Source organism: Rhopalosiphum maidis, chromosome 1 (assembly GCF_003676215.2).
Source record: "Rhopalosiphum maidis isolate BTI-1 chromosome 1, ASM367621v3, whole genome shotgun sequence".
In the NCBI taxonomy this organism is placed as follows: domain Eukaryota; kingdom Metazoa; phylum Arthropoda; class Insecta; order Hemiptera; family Aphididae; genus Rhopalosiphum; species Rhopalosiphum maidis.
Genome location: NC_040877.1, coordinates 40,232,278 through 40,252,686, shown reverse-complemented (window position 1 = coordinate 40,252,686; position 20,409 = coordinate 40,232,278). Strand labels below are relative to the sequence as shown.

Genomic DNA, 20,409 nt, shown 5'->3' with positions numbered 1-20,409 from the left:
GTATATAAAGATCTTGTTATTTTGTGATCGATTATATTGTTATCCATCTTTTGTGGATTCATATGATGACAATCGGTTAATATATATTTTATTGTAAGTCGAGTTCCGAAGGTTGGACACGTTAAAAGTTCTCTTTTGGCAATCAAATATTCGTGTATTAATAATATATAATCAATTTTTAGTTTACTTATTAGTTATTACCTTATATAGTGTTATTAATTTCGCTTAGATTTTTAAAATAAAAATTATTAAAACCAAAAAACCTAAGATATATTTATGAGATAAATATTTATATTTTTCTTTTATTATTATTTAATAAAAGCTTTGACATCGTATGTTATTAGCCTAGAGCTAGTATTTAAGATATAAATAAGTAAATACAAATATAAAATACAGTTAATGGTGGTACTTAGAGATTAGGATATTAAATTTCTAATATTATATAAATACTTTTTGTCTTGTTAGTAATTTAATTACTACTTAACTAGAAAAAAAATAAAATAGTGACTTGTATAACTAACACCATGTGTTATTTATATATTATGAACACAAATTGAGATTAAGGAATTTTATAATACATATAAACGACAAATGGCAATTGTAGATTTTTAAGAATAAATTCTTTTCATATTATTATAAACTGTGAAGGATAGATTTACAATAATATTGGAAGTATCATGTTTTGAAATGAAATCATCGAGGAATAACATGTTTTTATCCGTAAACTTTATTTTTATAAATAATTTTATTAATTACTGGAGCGAAATAATAGCATCATTCGATTTACCAACATTTTTACAATAAGAAAATATTATAATATCGATATTAAAAATAATACTCGTATTTATGTATTTTGAAATACCACACCATCACTCTTTCTTTCAGTAATACATATTATGCTGTTGTTGACATGCAATTCAAATGAAACAACGAATATTGCATATTTGTGGACGGCGCTAGGACAGGAAATTGTTTATTAATATGCTACCAGAACACGACTGCGGTCTTAAATCAATAGTGTAATGTATAAGGATTTGTGTTTAATGCTAGGTAGGTACTTACATTTTAACTGCACTACTGTATTCAAATCAGCTGAGCTTCGACAATGCAATCAAAATTAATTTATCAGACGGTGTCATACCTACGACTACTGTCAGAATAAAAACAGAAATTTTACAATGTATGTCTGTAGACCTGTAGACGAGCCTTCTGAAGTCGTTGTACAATTGCGTACGATACCTGAACTTTCCGTTTACTACAGGTGGTCCTATCGTTAAACGGTGTAGCCTCTTATGACCAAACGTCGATTTGCCTCGCGTCGTGGTGGGCCAAACACATACACAACGTATAGCTACATAATAATACTTTTCCAAACATTTTCCGTGTGCTTTGAAAGAACATACTTTAAAACGTAAATTAGTTCATTAATCAATTTAATTCTGGTTTGAAACGTCAATACGTAGATCATGACGGCCATGGCCATGTTACTTTTGCACTTTATGACGACATATAGACATTACTACCGACTGCTATATCTTTTGAAATATCTAAAATAAGTTGTGATTTTTCAGCGTAATATTCACTTTAAAAATCTACAATCATTGTCACTAAAAAATAATAAATAATTAATGCGAAAATTTGAAATTATTACTACTGTACGATATGGGTAAAATTAATTATATTTAATATTTTTATAACGATAATATTACGGTAAACTTCGTTCATATTACGTGTCTACACCCGATTACTTTACGTGGCGGGATAAGTTTTTGACATCACGGCAATCTATATATATTCATCAATTATAGATATACGGTGCGAATTCATATACGTCTGTGTGTGACATTTGAGTGGATTGTGGATGGAGGATATCTTGAAATTTAATACAAGGTTCTTTATAATTTATAAGTTTTTCTTATTTGATTTTTTTTTTTAAAAAAAACGAAAATTCATCAGCCACTTTTTTATAAGCGTTTGAAGTTTTAATTTTGTCGAAATTGGATGTTCAAAGGAAAAACTATTTTAGTTATTTTTTTATAATTTAAAAAAGGTATATAAATCGTCGATATATAAAAGTTTAGGTCAGGTATACAATAAAGTATAATATTATAAGACAATAATAGGCAATAATATTATATAGGTATATGTAAAAATAAAAACTGGAAGTTAACAATTATTATTATAATGAATAAGTAAGAAAAGTATTTAATATTTCATTAAAAGAATACTAAATTAAAATCAGTTACCACGTAAAAGAAGATGTCGAAACATATGCGTGTAATAAGTAATTATGAAAAAAAATTAAACTGTGATAACAATATATTAATTAACACGTTATACTATTATTATTATTATTGTGAAATAATCATTAAGCCGTTAATTATTGTTATTTGTTTTAAACTATAGTTTTTCATTACATCATAATTGAACACACTATAAAGCAATGTATAATTTAAAACACACATCTCACTACAAAGTTTCAAAATACCGTTTACACGATGGAAAGATTGTATGATTTCTTTGGATATTTATTAAAATTAAGTTTCTAAGCTTTTAAATGATATACTGGTGTATATATAATATAATATATTCAATGTATTATATAATGTACAATAAAGATACTACTATAATATTTATACAAAAGGCCAATTTAACTATTTAAACTTAATATTTACAAATTTTAATGATTATCAGTAAATAATAAATAATATCTATAGAACTTTAATGTAGGTATTTTAAAAGTTTCCTTTCGAAATAGTAAAATGTAAGTACAATATTTTGTTGCATAAAAATAAGATTTTAAACTTGAGCGTGACAGCACAGTTCAATCGCCACAGTATTAATTGTATATTTTATTATGTATGGTTTAATTTTGAAACGTCTGAAACATAATTATATATACGTTTGTAAGTACTTAATATACGTATTACCAGCTTTGCATATAATAATAATATATAAAATTAATTTTCGTAATAACACAGTAGTGATATGCACTATAAACATAAATAATACAATATGAAACAACAATTAATAGTCTATTTTTGCAATTTATTACAGTTTTACGTCGTGTGTTCCGTGGGTGTGTCCAATGTGCCCACAGTTCTGCTGAGCTTGGGACTGCTTCAACTGGTAGCTGGTTTTACCGTGAGCCTGATCCTGCAGCACATCCGCCGGTACCATATAATAGGTATAAACACATTACATTTGCGATATTATACATATTATATGTACTACCTACCAATCTACCTAAGCTACGTATATATAGGTGTATTATTATTAAAACGTATTAAAGCGGCCGACCCGAGTTGGCTCTCGTTGATGTTATAACGTAATGATTATATTATTATTATTAGCACTGTCGTTTTCCAGTGATTGGGTTCGCGTTTCATTCGTGTTTGCTAATGGTGTTGATGAAGTGGAAACCGTCCGGCGACGATGCTGCGCTACTGTACGTCATAGCAGCCGCCTGGGGCGTGTGCAATGCCATTTGGAACACACTGTGTTTTAGTAAGTATTAATAACTATATAACGGGTACATTATTGATTATCTTACCGAACATCTGCACATTTTATAATTAAATTCATAGTTTTGTTATTGTTATCATTACTTGTTATCAAAATAATGCTTGAGAAACGTTGTTGAATATATTTACAAAGTAACTACTTACTCGAATTATTTAATATGTATTATATAATATATATTAATGGTATCTATATGGCTATACATTATACTATATTACTACTATTTTATACTATATAATTTAATACAAGAAAACTCAAATTGTAATATCGCCATATTAATTACAATGAGATAGGTGTTATAAGTATCCGAGAAATGGGTTCGAATAACATAATTACGAAGGGGTGATGATAATATTATATCTATGGGTTCAGATAAGCATGCATCATAATAATTTATATATTTGTATATTATAACCATTATACTATAACAATTTCATTCAGTGACTGCTACTTTTTTTGGAATTTAATATTCATTAAAATAATATTAAATGGTAAAAAAAAAAAATTGCGACAATTTACGTTTATACTTATTTATCTTATTTAGTAGAGAAGTATTACATTATTTTGAATACAGCTATCTAGAGAAAATAATGTTTTTTTTTAAAATTATATCTGATAAAATAATATTTTTCTATTCACTATAGTGACTAGAAGGAACCTATTCAAATTCTGTATTTTGTATTATTCACAAATATGTTGCTGATGTATTTTAAGAAAAAATTGACTCTTTAAGCATATAATCAAACATTATTGTCTTTGTGATTATCACTTATTAGATTAAGTAGTGTTACAGTACTGAGCGTATTTACAATGCCACAACTTCTAAAGTTTTTTAATAAATCATAATATTATAATGTTTCTACTGGGAGTACCATATAAAAATAATATTATGTAGGTACAATATACATTTTTTCAAGGACTGGTAAATTCCTTCGTACATTTTGTTTTTAAACATTGAATTTATACTTATTTCATTATATAATAATACCTATATAATTAACATAATATCTCATAATTCATTACATATGTTTATATTAAATAGATACTTATCTGGACACTCAGTTGTTTTATATTAACAATGACCTTACTTATAGGTAGGTACTTATATTCTAGGCCTCTAATAAGGCGTTAACGATCATTAAACTTCTTTTATCAATAACTAGTTAAGTAAAACAAATATAAAATTGGGTAGGTAGCTACATGCCTATGTAATATGTTACATCAGATCTACCATCGCATTCTATACGCAGTAGACAAGATCTAGCGACAGAAAAATAGTTGTATTCAAATCGTTTATATATGGATATAATATACGGAGTGGTCCGCAAATAACATTATAATACGAAATTAAAATCGATTTTATAAGGTGGGGCTAGGGCGACATAATACAGACAAAAAACGTTTCTGTTTACGACTTATAACTGTATCGATTGCAGCGCCGGAACTTATTGGCTTTGACCATGGCCGTCATGTTGTAAATGTTAGAGGGAACTTGGTGTGTTTTTTTTTTCGTTTCTAGAGACCAGATTATACATGAGGTCAGAATATAATATATTATATTACATTATTATACTACTTGTATAATATAATATACATTATTTAGTCACGTAAAACATCAAAAGAGTAAAAATCTTGAAAAAATAAATCCTATTATTTTTGTATAGTTTACTAAAACTACTTGACAAGTTTAATTTAAAAACAGATTTGCTTTGTTAAATTTAAAATTAAATTTCAATTTTATAAATATTTTTACCATAACAATTCCGCAAAAAAAAAAAATACTATAACAAATACTTTTATATATACCTAGATGTCCTAGATATAAAAAATAAATTTTTATCTTAAAAAAATGTTTGTTTCCTAGTGGTTCTATTTATTATTATCTTATTTATTGCACTAATGAATTCAATTTTAATATTAAACTGTATAAGATGAATATATATATATATATTATTTTATTGGTTAATGATTACATTAAATTATCTTACTATAAAGGATTTCAAGTTTTTATTTATACATACTGTGCAATAAAATGTCTAGACAAATTTTTTGAACGTTTTTTTTTTTGGTAGATATAATGATATACAAGATTATTCACCAAGCATTTACTTCCTTATTTTTCCTAAAGATATATATTATTACTCTATTAGATACTTACAACGAAATTCGGTTTCGAGTTTCGCAGTTTCTGAGTAGTAATTAAAGTGTATACTCTAACTAAAGATAATAATCCTTAAAAATGGTTTAACATAAAATATTAGATATATCTAATATTGGATCTAGTATTTATTTTACTCTAACAATTGTTACAAATTATAAAATTACGATAAATTAATACACGTAATTTTCAAATCATCGTAAATTAATCGTATCTTATAAACTCATTATAACGGACCTATAATCGTTAGTACAAAAAATTAAATAATTAAAAAACTGTACGACAGAATTTTCGTTTAGATACATAAACATTTTCAAAAACTATCTGGCAAACAATTTATAGGAAAAAAAATGATACTTATTTGAAAAAAAAAGATTATTTTATCATTGGATACCTACTTCTTAAATAATATAAAAATCTATATATTTTAAAATATAGCCTTTTAGTATGTTTAAAAGTTTCAAAATCCAAAATTTGAATAAATTCATTATTAAAGAGCAAAATTGGGATAAACATGTTTGATGAATCACTCTGTATATTGTAAGTAAGTAATAAAATCAGTATAATAGTCAATAGTTATAATATAAATATTTTTGATTATAACTTGACACGCCTTGATAACTGACGATATCTATAGATCGGCTGCTGTTTTGTCTACAAAATTAAGTGTCAGAAGACAATGACATATTGTATTATATGCATACATGTTATATGTATAGATGTAAATACCTAAGTTTAGATTGCTTTGAGAACGGCTTTGATTGAGGTTTAAATTTATGCAATATCTCAATTCCCTGGAAATCATATTACATTTTCGTCTATGCATAACATTATCATATTTTAAAAGGTGCCACTTGAGAAATAAAATAGAAAATGTATGAATAATAATGTTATATTAATAAAATAATGCTTCCACAGCAGCGCCATGACATCGATTTAAGTTTACCTTTTATGAGTCATTCCACTCATAATCGTATAGTGTTAATGAAACCAAAAGTCATATGCTTCTAGTTTGTAATACTCTTAATAATTTGGACTTTCTTTAGTAATTCTAATAACTTCGACGTTTTTGTTTACACTTAAATTCTAATTCTAATATTATACACAATAATATTTGTTATTACTACGTTAAATGTATATAATAACTGTACATTTGTACTTTTCTTTCTTAAGTCCAATTTGATTGGTTATTAGATATGTACACGATGTGGCTTATTCTTGGTTAAATAGTACACATTTTTTTTGCATATTTTTGCATATTTTAAACATAATGCATATAATTACATGTATAGAAATTGTTGAGAATCTTGTTTATTTTAAATGATATTTATTTAATAGACTTCTATAATTATTGGTTTATTTTTCGAATTATCGTAAATATAACCTAACCTATTTAAACTAAAATTAATTTAATACTAAAGAAAAATAAGGGATTCAAAACATTTTTAAAAACTGTGTAAAATTATAAACGATGATTATAAAACGGAAGAAAAATATGTTAATATTACTAAATCCGGGACAAATCACGTCATTTAAATATGCTCTAATAACATCGTGTGATATGTGGAAAGCAGTTTCAGTCGATATAAATCTTTGATTTAATCGCCGGTTGTTCACATTTGAAAATTTAAAAAATATAATTTAAAAATAACATGTATAATAATATTAACTAATATTTCAAAAAAAATTGTTTTTGCATATTTTTTGGTAAATAAAATGCATATATTTTTACGATTTTTATTGCATAGAAGTCCTAGCCCTAAATTAATAAGTAAAAATTTATACACTCTATGTTGTGCATTAGGCGTCAATATACAATATTATATATAAAATATTTTCTCGTTTTAGACTTCGTGATATCCTTGTATCCGGACTACTGGCACGGGCCTATGGCGCACGGCTACTTCTTCCGGTACGCGGGCATGGCGCTTGCGTTCGGCATGCACGGCGCCGTGTGCAATACCACCAAACTGTACTGCCTGTCGGTCGCACTGGTGGTGGCTGTGGTGCTGTATGGCTGGCTAGAGTGGCGGCTGCAGCTGACCGGCAAGCGGCGGCGGACCGCCAACCGTTCGTCATGACGGCAGATCGGAGTCGCGTCCGGCAAGTAGCCCGCTGCCGCCAGCGACTCGTGTCCGCGATCCAAATGACCAATGATCGTGCGCCTCCCCGCCGCTAATCCGAAGACTCGCATCGTGTCCCTGCACCTGCAGCCACCATCACCGCCGCCTCCGCCGCCGCCGCCGTCGTTGTCGTCAACCGTCATCGTCTGCGGCAATCCAGTGCCGGATTTAGCGTATGGAGGGAGTTGGTGCAGGGAGTGCACTGTAGGCCTCGAGGCTGAGGTCGATGTCTTAGATTTTCTGAATTTCGAAAGTTCACAATTAAATTAAAAATATCGAATAATGGTCGAGAAAAAAGTATTTCGACAAATCGTCCAAACCCGCATTTATGTTAAGCTGTTATATGTGGACCCTAATTGTGACTCGATTTAAAGAAACACTCGAGCTACAAGATTCTTACCTACCTATGTGACCTGCTATGATTTGAAATGTTATCCTTTTTAAATCCATCTTCGTTTTTTCCAAATGCCAAAAAAATAAAATATGATTGACGCATATAATGACTGATTTTTTCCCCAATAATTTTAGTTGTTACACCCTGGCCTTCCGAGATACTATCCGGCACTGACCGCACCGCAAATATTATATTTTATTATTTGCGCACCACGTGTTGCAGAGCACAGTGACGTCTCACCGAATTAAAATATTCACAATATTATATAATATCTGCCCATAATATTATTATTAGCTGCAATAGATCTGTACAAAGCAAATGAACAACTTATTGTCCACGCTGACCATTGATATAATATGTATTATTATTACCTACGTTATATATTTTTATATAAGCGTATTTGTTGTTGATTTTTTTTTAACGGGACCTATATATATATATATGTGTGTGTGTATAAAATATTCGTCTTGATATTGAAATAATGTTGCGTATAAATTATATACAGAGTGGTTTTTTTTTTTATTTCTTTAAACGTGCCACTCGTAAAATATAAAAAAATCAAAAATCTACTTGATTTGCATTTATTTACGGTATGCACTCACTACCGGTTAACATCAACAATAACGGCAAACGTAAAATTTGTTAAGAAAATAAAAGGATCGTCAAACTAAAATACAGTTTTATAAACGATTAAAAATGTTATACAATCCAAACAAACATTTATGAAATATTAAGTATTCTGAAATGACGAGTGGTTGTTTAAAATAAATCACACTGTATAATACATACCTATCATAAAATGTATACACAACGCAATGTTTCACATGAATGTGATTACGTTCATTCTTAAATACTCGATCAGCTGATGATAAACGATTTTGCGTTAAAACTGCGAGTTATTATAAATATTATTCGTAGAATTGGACATTCCATTGCTACTTCTTATATTTCATAAACAAATGGGACTTTGAAATTCCACGCATTGAATAGACACTAATCCGCCCATTACACTTACGGAAACTCGTGCTATACTTGAATATAGAATATAATCATAATTCAAGTTATGGCCGTTATGTGCGTATGTTTCTTAGATCTGAGTAAAAATTTACCCCCCTCCCACCCAACAATTATTAAAATATAACAGTTATTTACTGATTTTATAGTATCATGTCTTTCTTTAACTCAACACTGTACTTGATGTAATTTATTAATTAAATTAATACGAAATACTTGATTAACGTGTATTGAGTTATTAAATGTATTTAAATTTTAAATCAATAATTGGTTTTGATTCGTTACAAAAATTGAATAAGTTTATTTTGTGTTAGATGTGGAATTTTGTAAATTCCGAATTGTTCTATTTTAATGTCCTGCATATCTTTAAAAACTTAACAGAACGTATTATATAAACGCATTTTTTTTAATGTTATTTTTATGTTTTAGATGTAAAATACGAAAAGAATAATTTTAAATGTCTATCAACAAATAAAATATTATATTATATCACAATATATAATATGGATATTTTAAATAAAAAATAAGAATAACTATTCATAAACTTTGTACCTATGTGTTTTTATTTTTAAATCATAGTCTATATAATATTACCTACTCATTAAAATCTATTTAGTGTAACAATATTAAACTACTTTTCCTTGACGATACATATTTAGAATGTAAACAGAAACGTTATAAATATTTTTGTGTATTTTTGTTTTTATTTTATTTAGATGATAGTTTCAAGAATTTCCTTGATCTCTTAAAGCAAATATTTGACTGATTTTCAAATAATAATAATATTGCATATTTGCATTTCGGGTAAAACACTTAAATGTCTTCATGAATTCAATTACAATATTAGTTATCTACCCTAAATAATATATTGACTGTGAATAATAAAATAAAATCCAATAAAATTTAATTTATTTTATTTTATCGTTGAGAATGGGTTATTGAACTTTCGGTATTATTTAATATCGTTTATTAAATGTATTGTTAAAATCAACTCTATACTAAATAATCAAACATTTCAGTGGCATAATTGGGAAAATAATTGTTTTAAGTTAAATGTTTTGAAGTTACATTTCCGAAAAACAATGGTTATTATACATGATACACTAATAACAATTTAGTATGCTAATGAAAACTTCTACGCTCTACAATTCAATCTATTATTAATTAAAATAAACAAACTAATAAAATTAATTATTTTATGTCGTAGACATATTTTAATTAGTGTTAACTGTTGATATCAATCTCGTTTATTAATTTAAAGTATTTTTATTGTATTTTTAGTCAACAGATTGTTTGGAAGAAAATATTATAATTTATATATTCATGAACAATACATCTCACTATATATGTTCTGCTGACAAAACATGAGATTTGGGAAGTTTGAAAACGTTAAGTATATAGTAAAATATCATATCAGGACTTAAGAGGTCATACATATGTGTACCTTCATGCATCCCTACAATTATGCCACTGATTAACATAGAAAGTGTTATACCTCTATTTGTTACCTAATAATTTATTAATGTATTTTTAGTCGATTTTGTGGTTGAATTTGATTTCTATTTAATGTTAAATATGTTAAAATGTAATTTAGATTTATGTTTAAGAATATAAAAAAAAAAATTTGGATTAGATTTAAGTACATATAACAAAGTTAATACAATTTGTGAGGCACTCCTAGAGTATACCCTTATCCCAGAGTAGGTACTTTTTTAATGAAGTGTTGTGAATATAATATATATTGCTGAAGAAAATGATTAAACCGTCAAAATTACTTAATGTCGCTCAACAGTAATGATTGTCAGAAATAATTATATTGGCTACTATATGAGTAAATTTAATATTTTATTATATCACATGTCACAAATAATATAATGTTAACTCTCGTCGCTGTTGTGTATAACGAAGAAGCCAATTACTCAAAAATATAAATAACAATAATTATATTTATGCTGTTGCATTTAGTTGAATTATATATTATAATACTACTAATATTTAATTTATAACGAATGTTAAATATATATTTATAAAATGTGAAATTTAAGACGCCACTTTGGTGCGATTTTTTGTAAATTAATATTAATTCCCGCTTTCAGTTTAATCTAAAAGTAAGTTACCTGTGCAAATGTATACTGATGATGATTTATGTTGTAATTTGTACATTAGCCATATGACGTATAGAGTTTTAATAAAACACGTTTTAAAATAATGGTGATTAATGTGTTGTTTTTTATTTAACTTACCCTTTGATTAAACGCAATCTCACATACACCTATATGAAAGATAGATTTACATCAAATCTATGAAATGCTTATTATTATATTTATTTAAGTTACATATACTTACTTTAAAGTAAGCTTTGACTATAAAGCATTAACTTGTTGTATCTTAAATTCTTATTGATATGGAATTATTACTTCACAACAATATAACAGATAGGTAAAATATATCATAAGCAGAATATATATTCACGTATATTATGTACTTGTTTAATATTTTCACTAATTTTGTGATTTAATTCAATAGATAATAAGAAAATGGGTAATTTTGTTTGGATTACGGCTTTGTATTATATTTTAAATTTAAATTTAAAAATTATAATTATAATTATATAAAAAGTATGAGATATAATGTTATGTACAGCTTTTGTATCGTTTATTCTTCATAGTATAATATGAATAGCTTCTATTATTATTTTATACGTACCTATATCATTATAATAGTATGTTTATACAATATACAAAGATGATATATAGACATAATTTCATATTTTAGTATTAAACCAATAAATAAAAATATAAGAATTAAAATTAGCCTGACTCCCATATTTATCTCTTAAGATAATAAATTATTTATTTTGTTAAAAATAGCCTTGAGATATTTATTGAGCTTATGACGTAACATTAGGCGTGAACAGTTTCAGTAGGCTGTATTAAAACAAATACTATTTAAATCTAGTTATTGATATATGTTATTCTTGTTAGGTTAACAGGTATAATATAAGAATATTTTTGCCTTCCAATTAAAAATACATTTTAGATATCGATGGTATTCATGTGTCTATTTTCTAGATTAAAACCACAAAAAAAAATGAATATGTGGTAGGAAATGATACAGGTTTAATAATAAACTAAAAAAAATTAAAAATACACGCGAGTTAGGATAATATTATATAAATGTATTGATGAGTAATATAATTGTACTATTTTAATTTACAATACTATTTTTTTCTTGTGTTAATACTTTTAATAGCAGTAAAATTTGACAAGAATTTCCAATTTCATGCATTTTATAAGACATAAATAATAATTCATTAGAATATAATTTATTGTTTATACGTTTCGGTAATAATTTGATTATAAAACTATATTACGGTATCAAAAAGAGTCGTAGTAAACTTTTTTTTCCCAGGGAAACATTAACAAAATTTTCTACCCAATCCATATATTATAAGTTAGAACTTAAAATAGTAAGCCCCGTGTAGTGTATAGATATTAGATACTATAAAAATATAATTTATACAATCATCGCATTTAAATTGTATGAACATTTTGCTAGATCCGCTCACCGTCAAAATGTGAATTTTAAGACTTTTGTTCCTGATATAATTATCAAATGCTCATTATTATTGCTTATCATTAAGGTGAATTTGTATGACTAACGATAGTTTTACTAGTAAAGATATTTATTTATGTATATATAATGCACATTTTCTCAGTCCCAAACACCAACAATTGTTTTCATTTATAATATTAAAATAAATTACGTTTTCAAAACTTATATTATTTTTTTTTTTTGTGTATTAAGATTGTTTTTTTATTTTCGATGATTGATTATCATAAATGTATTATATCAAAAAAACTAATAAGTTAACAGTGTAAGTTCTTCGATACAATTTTTCTGGATGACATTTTTAAAATAGTGATGTACAATGTACTGTTGAGCGTTCATTATCTACACTAATTGTGACCGAGGGGGATGCAGTTAATCCATTTGTGCAGATATCAAGTAATGATTAAAAATATAAAATTAACACGAATTTATGTATATATATATACTTAGAAATATATATTTCGTTTCATTATAATGATATTACATAATTTTCTTTTATTGCAAAAATAAATTATTTTTAATTTAAATAGACCAATTAAAAACTATAAAGGCGATTGATTAAATTATGACAAGGTAATACTTTAATCCTCTATACGATTTTGTAAAGTTTGATTTAATTAAAAATAAGGAAATTCCCAAAATTTGTTCTAAATTATTATTATAGTTATAAAATAAATGTTTTTTTTTTTACATATTATAAATGTAACAATTACTCAATAATATACTTTATAAAAAAAAACTATATTATAATTTAAATTAAAATTATTTCTAAGAATGAATAGTATTAACGTTAAAAAATTCATATAAAGACTGTTGAGTAAATATTTAAAAATAAAATAAATAAGTAAGTAAAGTATTTATTTCTTGGTATACAAGCATATTAAATTTATTAATATTTTGTGAATCCTTTTGTAAGTTATTCAAATTTTTTATAGAACTCTTACCAAATATTCAACAAATTCAAAAGTTTCAAATCAATTCACACCTTAGTTCGATTCAGTTCAAAAATTGAATCAGCTTACAATATTATTAATTATTAATGAGATTTATCGATTTATTTTAATACACCAAGTCAATTAAAGCTTGGAAAACAATATTATAAATTTTAGTATTCTAGTCAACGCCCAAGAATTGAACAAAAAAATGAGCTGTAGATATTATAAGATTTATTTTTAAAATCACAAAAATTAAAAAAAGTAAAAAAATAAAAAAAAATCCCCACGATGGAATATTTTAATTATAAATGCAGGATACCTAATTTTTTTGTTATAACTATTGCTTGCGTGTTCAATCCAAAATTCTATACCTACCTACCTACATACATACCATTTGTAGAATTTAACTTTATGTTTTGACGCTGTTTAAGAATTATTAAAGAAACACGTTCATATTTATTATCTGTATATATGTATCGTGTATGTATAATTTACATGCGATTCGTGCATGTTACCGTCTGTTCGTTTTAAATCAGCCGGCGGCGTTTTATCAGCTTGTCTGGGCTGCTTCTAACATTATTTGAATATAAATATACCAACACCAATACAACATACACTTAGGTACAACAGTATATTATTAATACTAATCTAATAGAGTTGGGTACTCCGTCAAACAATAATTATCATAAACAAACGCACAGTTAAATAATAATCGACGTCGCGCACTCGTACCTGTAGTAAGTTATCATTGCGGATTTGTTCGCCTCGGCATGTCATCGTACTATGTTACTGACTATGTTACGTTTTAATATAGGTACAGGTAAATTGGCTGAACATGTACATTTCTGTCATGTAATAATAAATGTATTCAAATTCTGAATTCTCTATAATAATCATGTTAATAGCATTATGTTTTATTTTGTATTGAGCTCACATAGAGCGTATATTATCAATACATAAATAAATAAAATATTTAAATATACTTATTGACCATATTTTTCAATACTTGCGATTTGTTTGTAGTATTAATGGAATAATAGAGTGTCCTAGTAGTCACAATATAAACTTCTGTTCTCATTCTAAAAACAGAATATTGTATCTCCACAGGAAACTCCTAAGGGACAAAATCTCGAGAATTTAAAGAAAATATCGTCTAAGTATATTTAAAAATTCCAAAAATCAGATTTTGAATGACTGCATTATTGAAGACCAAAAAAAAGGGGTGGCATGTATATCATATGCATTCAGTACTTAATAAACACGATTATACGCCATTGATATTTAAAAAACACAATATTGGAAATATTTTGTAATAAACATGTTCAACACGAGACACTACGGTACAGTCTCGTCGGATTACAATCGGATTACCTCGAGATGTTTGCAGTTCCGGGTTTTCGGTAGGAGGTGACTTTATTTTTTATTTTTCTCTGAACAAATATAATATACCTAACCTAACATCAAGAGATTGCTATAGTTTATCATGATCGTCGAATTAACAATCCGGTACTTGAATTAGTTTTCCGTTTTCAACCTTGAGCCATAGACGATTGGGGTACACGCCGATTCCTACACGACTGCGCTCGTTTCATTATGTGAAAACAGAGCAGTCATCAGTTCGTTATTATGTTTTGTTTGTCTGACTGTTTAGACAAGTCGTGTGTCATTAATCATTTTATTGTTATGCTATTATGCTGATTGAACTAAATCGATAACTATTAAGTATTATTTCTCTCGTGATAAATAGTTATAATTATAAAAAAGAAATAACGAATTCCATTCGTTACGATTATTTATTTGAATTGGTAAAGATTACATATTTCATAAATACCTAACTATAGGTGCACTTCTGGATGATGGGTGTTGTGTGTACTTAGCATCTCTAGTACTGAAATCGATACCCTCATAATTTATACCGTAAATTGTTTTTATTTTATTTGTATTTATGTTTTAGATTAATAGGATGTATCACGTGTGTATACATTAATGCCAAAGACATCATTAGGTATTTATATTATATATAATTATTCTATGATAATAAGACTAACTTAAAACACTATATGTGGAGAGGGGTGTTGGGGGATTGGCGAACCCAAATTTTTCTCTGGAATTGTGTCCTTGAACATATTTTTATACTATACGATCATTGCCATAAGATTTCCATGATAAACACGACGTGGATATTATCGTAGATATTATTTATTTACGTACAACGCTTTTTTATACATGTAAATATTTGTTACGGCTTCTATAGTGAACCAACAAATTTAATTTTATCTTTAAAAGATTGTGCATACTTATTATATAATATCGCTATACGTATAATTTGCGCGGTCGTTACAAAAATAACGTGCTATTCAATACAATTGATTTACACACAGTAGGTACTTATCTATAAGAGTATACCTGTAATTAGGTACCTAAAATGTTGTGATAGTATAATATTAATTTTTGATTATTATATACTTACTGCCCAAATTATAGGTAGATAGAGCTTATTACACTATCATTTAGGCATAACTAACTAGATCGGTGGAAAATATGCGGCAGTAAATCGGACGCTTTAATTCCTGCAAGCTCGACGACAGTCATTAAAACGTGGTTGTTATAAACGAGTAATGAGATTGGACCACGAAGGTTTTCGAAAGTAGGAAACATTTTCAATTTCAATGTTTCACATGTTTTGTGCTACAAATACACAATATTAATATGTAGACCATTTTCGATACGCGACACACGTACGGCGGCGGCGGCGGTGCCGGCGGTCGCGCCACGATAGAGGCGGCCAATTAGTACCTTTACTCGTGTTTATAATATCATGTACGCAGCCGCCGCGCTGCTCAAGATGCGTATTGCATTTCCTTCACGCTGCGACCTTGGCGTAGTGTCCAAGCGTTTTTCCTATCAACCTGTTACGCTCGACTACAGGTTGTCACTTGATATTTTTATAAACCATAATATATTATTTTATTATAACTATTTTCACATTGATTTCAAATAAGCTCGGCTGCATTGTCTAGACATTTGGCCATATTAGTTATGTACAATATGTTATAACTTAAAACTTGGTTTTTTTTTAAAAATTACATTTTATATAGCTTGGTTTTTCATAAGAATAATAATAAGTTATGATTGTTTTCAGACTTAGATCCTAACGCTGTTTCTAAAGCAATGGGCATATTTTGCATTCTTTAAGCTTTTCTTTATATTTGCGATATTATGACAGTAAGTGTTTGACCTACGACTATTAGGTTAGTATTACTTTACAGGAATGGATATCTTTTGATGTTAGAAAACCATGTATTATGCTGATGTGTTCGATCCCTAGTTCATCGAGTATTGTTTTTTCTAAATATATTAAACGATATTATTGTTATCATTATTCAATTCACTAAAAAAAATTTCTTTTTTATATAATAGGTTTACCAATTAGTTTATAGTTTATGAAATACGTTTTTGTAGGTATTTTTTTAGTTTAATATTTCAAAAGACGCCTATTATATACATATAATATTGATTTTAACTTGTATATACATATAGTTAGTTAGATATTTTATCGAATTAAACTGTATTAAATTATTTTAAGAATAACTTACCATTCCTGTAAAACAAATAGATTATTTGATTTGATTTATGTTTATTTTATAATTTAGTTTGTTAAATATATACATTCTATTTATACTTATCATAATACATTTTATTCGTCGAATAACAATCAATAAAATGCGTTAATAAGGCAAAAAAGCTTCAACAATGTCCGCTGTGGTTGTTCGCTGGAACTATAGTAAGAATGTTGTAACAAATCATACGATAATAATGCAATGCACCCATGTTGACCCATTGAATTTGAAGACAGTTATATTTTGTACTCAATACTTATTAGGATAGGTTTTAGGTAATATAATATGGTTTACTCTATTTTATTATACCATCCATCAATAATTCTGATACCCAAGTTCGAAATATAGGTACTTAAGTATGTCGTTATAAATATTATGAGTTATAACAATATGTTTTGTACTTATAGATGCTTGAACCTGGAGAAACTTATAGCTGAAGTCCGGTAAACATTATCGTTAATGGCATGTCATAACCACCGAATAACATAATTGTTGTATATACATTATAATATTGTACCTATACTGATGAAGCGAAGTGATGTTATTATTGATTTTTAAGAAGACACACCACACGTTCTTCGATACAATTTAAAAATTTTAATATTATACTTAGTACTAATTAAAAGTATCTTACAAGTTTTTCCATGTTAGTACTATTATTATGTCATTTCTAGATAATAAAGAAAAACTATTTCGCTTATTAAAAAATATTTAAATTACAGTCATATTGTTAAGTAACAAAATTTATAAATTTTAAAGGAGACATACGGTGTTGTAATGTAATAGGTAGTTAATTGTTTTGATATCATCAATACCAATATATTAATAGTTATTTTTGTTTTAAAATTCGTTATTTTTATATGTTTTTCAAACTTAGATTACTTTTTAACTTTATAATATGAGAAACACTATATAAATAAATACAAATAAAAAACGACATTGAAATAAAGAAGAAATACACAAAAAAAAATAGAAGAGTGAATAAGTAAAACATTTAATTTAAGTGCATTGAAACTCAACAATATTAAAAACAGTAAAATAGCAGCCGAAATACACAACATTTCAATATTTTTGTATTTATATATATGTATATAATATTATGTATACATACATTTAAATAACCTATTTAGTTTTAGTATTAAAAAATGAAGGCTATTTTCTGTTACGTCAAGCACTGCAATAGTGTAATATAATATGTGTAAGAGTAAGTATATCAGGTATTTACAAAACTATAACTAAATTAAGAAACAGGTAGCTATTTTTTAATGTATTAGTGTTATGTATTCATTATTAGAATTCAAAACTTGGTTAAAAATCATACCTTTTTAAATGATTGTTTAATAATATTTAAAATTGAAGTCCATTGAGACAGTTATCAGTATCCTAATATAATATATTTATATATTATATACACCTATCTAAATAGTCTTAACAACTTCAGCTATATCGTATATTATAAGAAATAAGGAAAAATGATGAAATTGATTTTTGTTGTAGTAGTCCATTTTTATTATACCACCGTGGAGCAGTCGAGAGTGTTTTTTAATACCGAAAGTATTAGATAATTGTGTATTTTGTATTTTCGTTTTAAGCATATGCATTTAAAGTAAATTGGTATACATGACAAGATCTAAAATTTATGTACTCGTCTATTAGTATTTTGTAATAGGTCACTTTCGTATTATTAATTCATTAATTAATACATATATTATGCGTTTTAATGTCACAATATTATTAAATGATTATCTAGTGTTAAGGTTAGGCATGCTAGTTAGCCAATAATACTTAATACGGACGATTTTCAATATAACAGGACTTATGTTTATTAAAATCATCAACTGTGATATACAACTACCGGAATACTATTAAAATACCTTTAGAATATTATTATTATTCACTTTCACGAAAACAAACTAAAACATCATCACTAGCTTAAAATCATATTAAAAATTGAATTAAATTCAATGCTATACAAAACAAACACATACCAAACTAATTTATAACTTATAAGACAGTTTGTGGTTTAGCTCCAATCTGCCTCAATTTAATAGAATCTATACGGTGAACGTATGCCGTTCATGGACATATTCATTGCCATAAATTATTACAATTGCTATCTTTTTTTTTTTTTTTTTGAAAATTAAACATTTTCTTCGGCCATCTCAGTAATTAGTAAATAAAATAATTTAAATATTAAAACGATTAATTGCTGAGTTGATCAAATCAAAGTTTACAAACAAACCGTATACAACAATAATAATTTATTTTGATTGACCACTCTAAAACCATTTAAAATTCCAATATGTAAACTATTATATTTAACAAATTTCTGCATGGTACATTTATAATTTTGATTAGTTTTCATATTGTTCTACTATGCTTAAAGAATCCAGAAGAAAAATTGCATTTGCTGCTGTAACCTAAACATAAAGTAAATTGGAAGTAGACAAAATAATAAAATGTATCATGCAAAGCGTGGGTGAAGATCTCGTCTTTCAGGTTTCTTACGAATCAACAAAATTTGATCTACAAATATTCTATACTGAGTCATAATCAATGAAAAATGAAACCATGTTTCTGTACAAGTTTTGTGATCATGTAACAATTAAAGGTGATACTGATAAAGAACACCATACACGGATATACATTTCTTCAAACGATGTGAATATAATATATATATATCCATGGTCATAAAAATAGCATAATTCTTTGTTTTTGATTTCCCTCTTTATTTTGACTGGTCAGTCTGTAAAATGTTGTAGATTTAACTCCTTAATAATTTAAGATCAAATACCATAGCATTGAAAAAAAAAACTTAAGATCCGGTACATTTTACGAAAATACGCAATATACAGTATAAAGATGCTATTCTAATCGGATATTTAAAACACTATACCAGTGACCGTACTAATAGTACAATAGTACAAAATAGTCGCGTGTATGTCACTTATCTGCAGAAGTTATGGGGCTTCGCGGATTATAGTTACTTACATATGCGGATAGTATTTAATACTATATATAGTCGCACCGT

The 20,409-nt window shown here is 26.8% G+C and overlaps 1 protein-coding gene across 2 annotated transcripts in view; it reads left to right on the top strand.

The window, feature by feature from the left end:
* The window catches only part of LOC113559998 (protein unc-93 homolog A), a 36,948-nt gene extending 27,343 nt beyond the window's left edge, over positions 1–9,605 (top strand). Inside the window, exons 6-8 of one of the 2 annotated variants that reach the window (XM_026965788.1) lie at positions 3,058–3,187; positions 3,370–3,507; positions 7,529–9,605. In XM_026965788.1, the coding sequence (XP_026821589.1) occupies positions 3,058–3,187; positions 3,370–3,507; positions 7,529–7,761 (501 nt within the window). In that variant the 3' untranslated portion in view covers positions 7,762–9,605. Of the gene's footprint in view, positions 1–3,057; positions 3,188–3,353; positions 3,508–7,528 lie in introns of both variants that reach the window. The other variant, XM_026965793.1, reaches the window with a different exon arrangement.
* Positions 9,606–20,409: the final 10,804 nt, after the last annotated feature.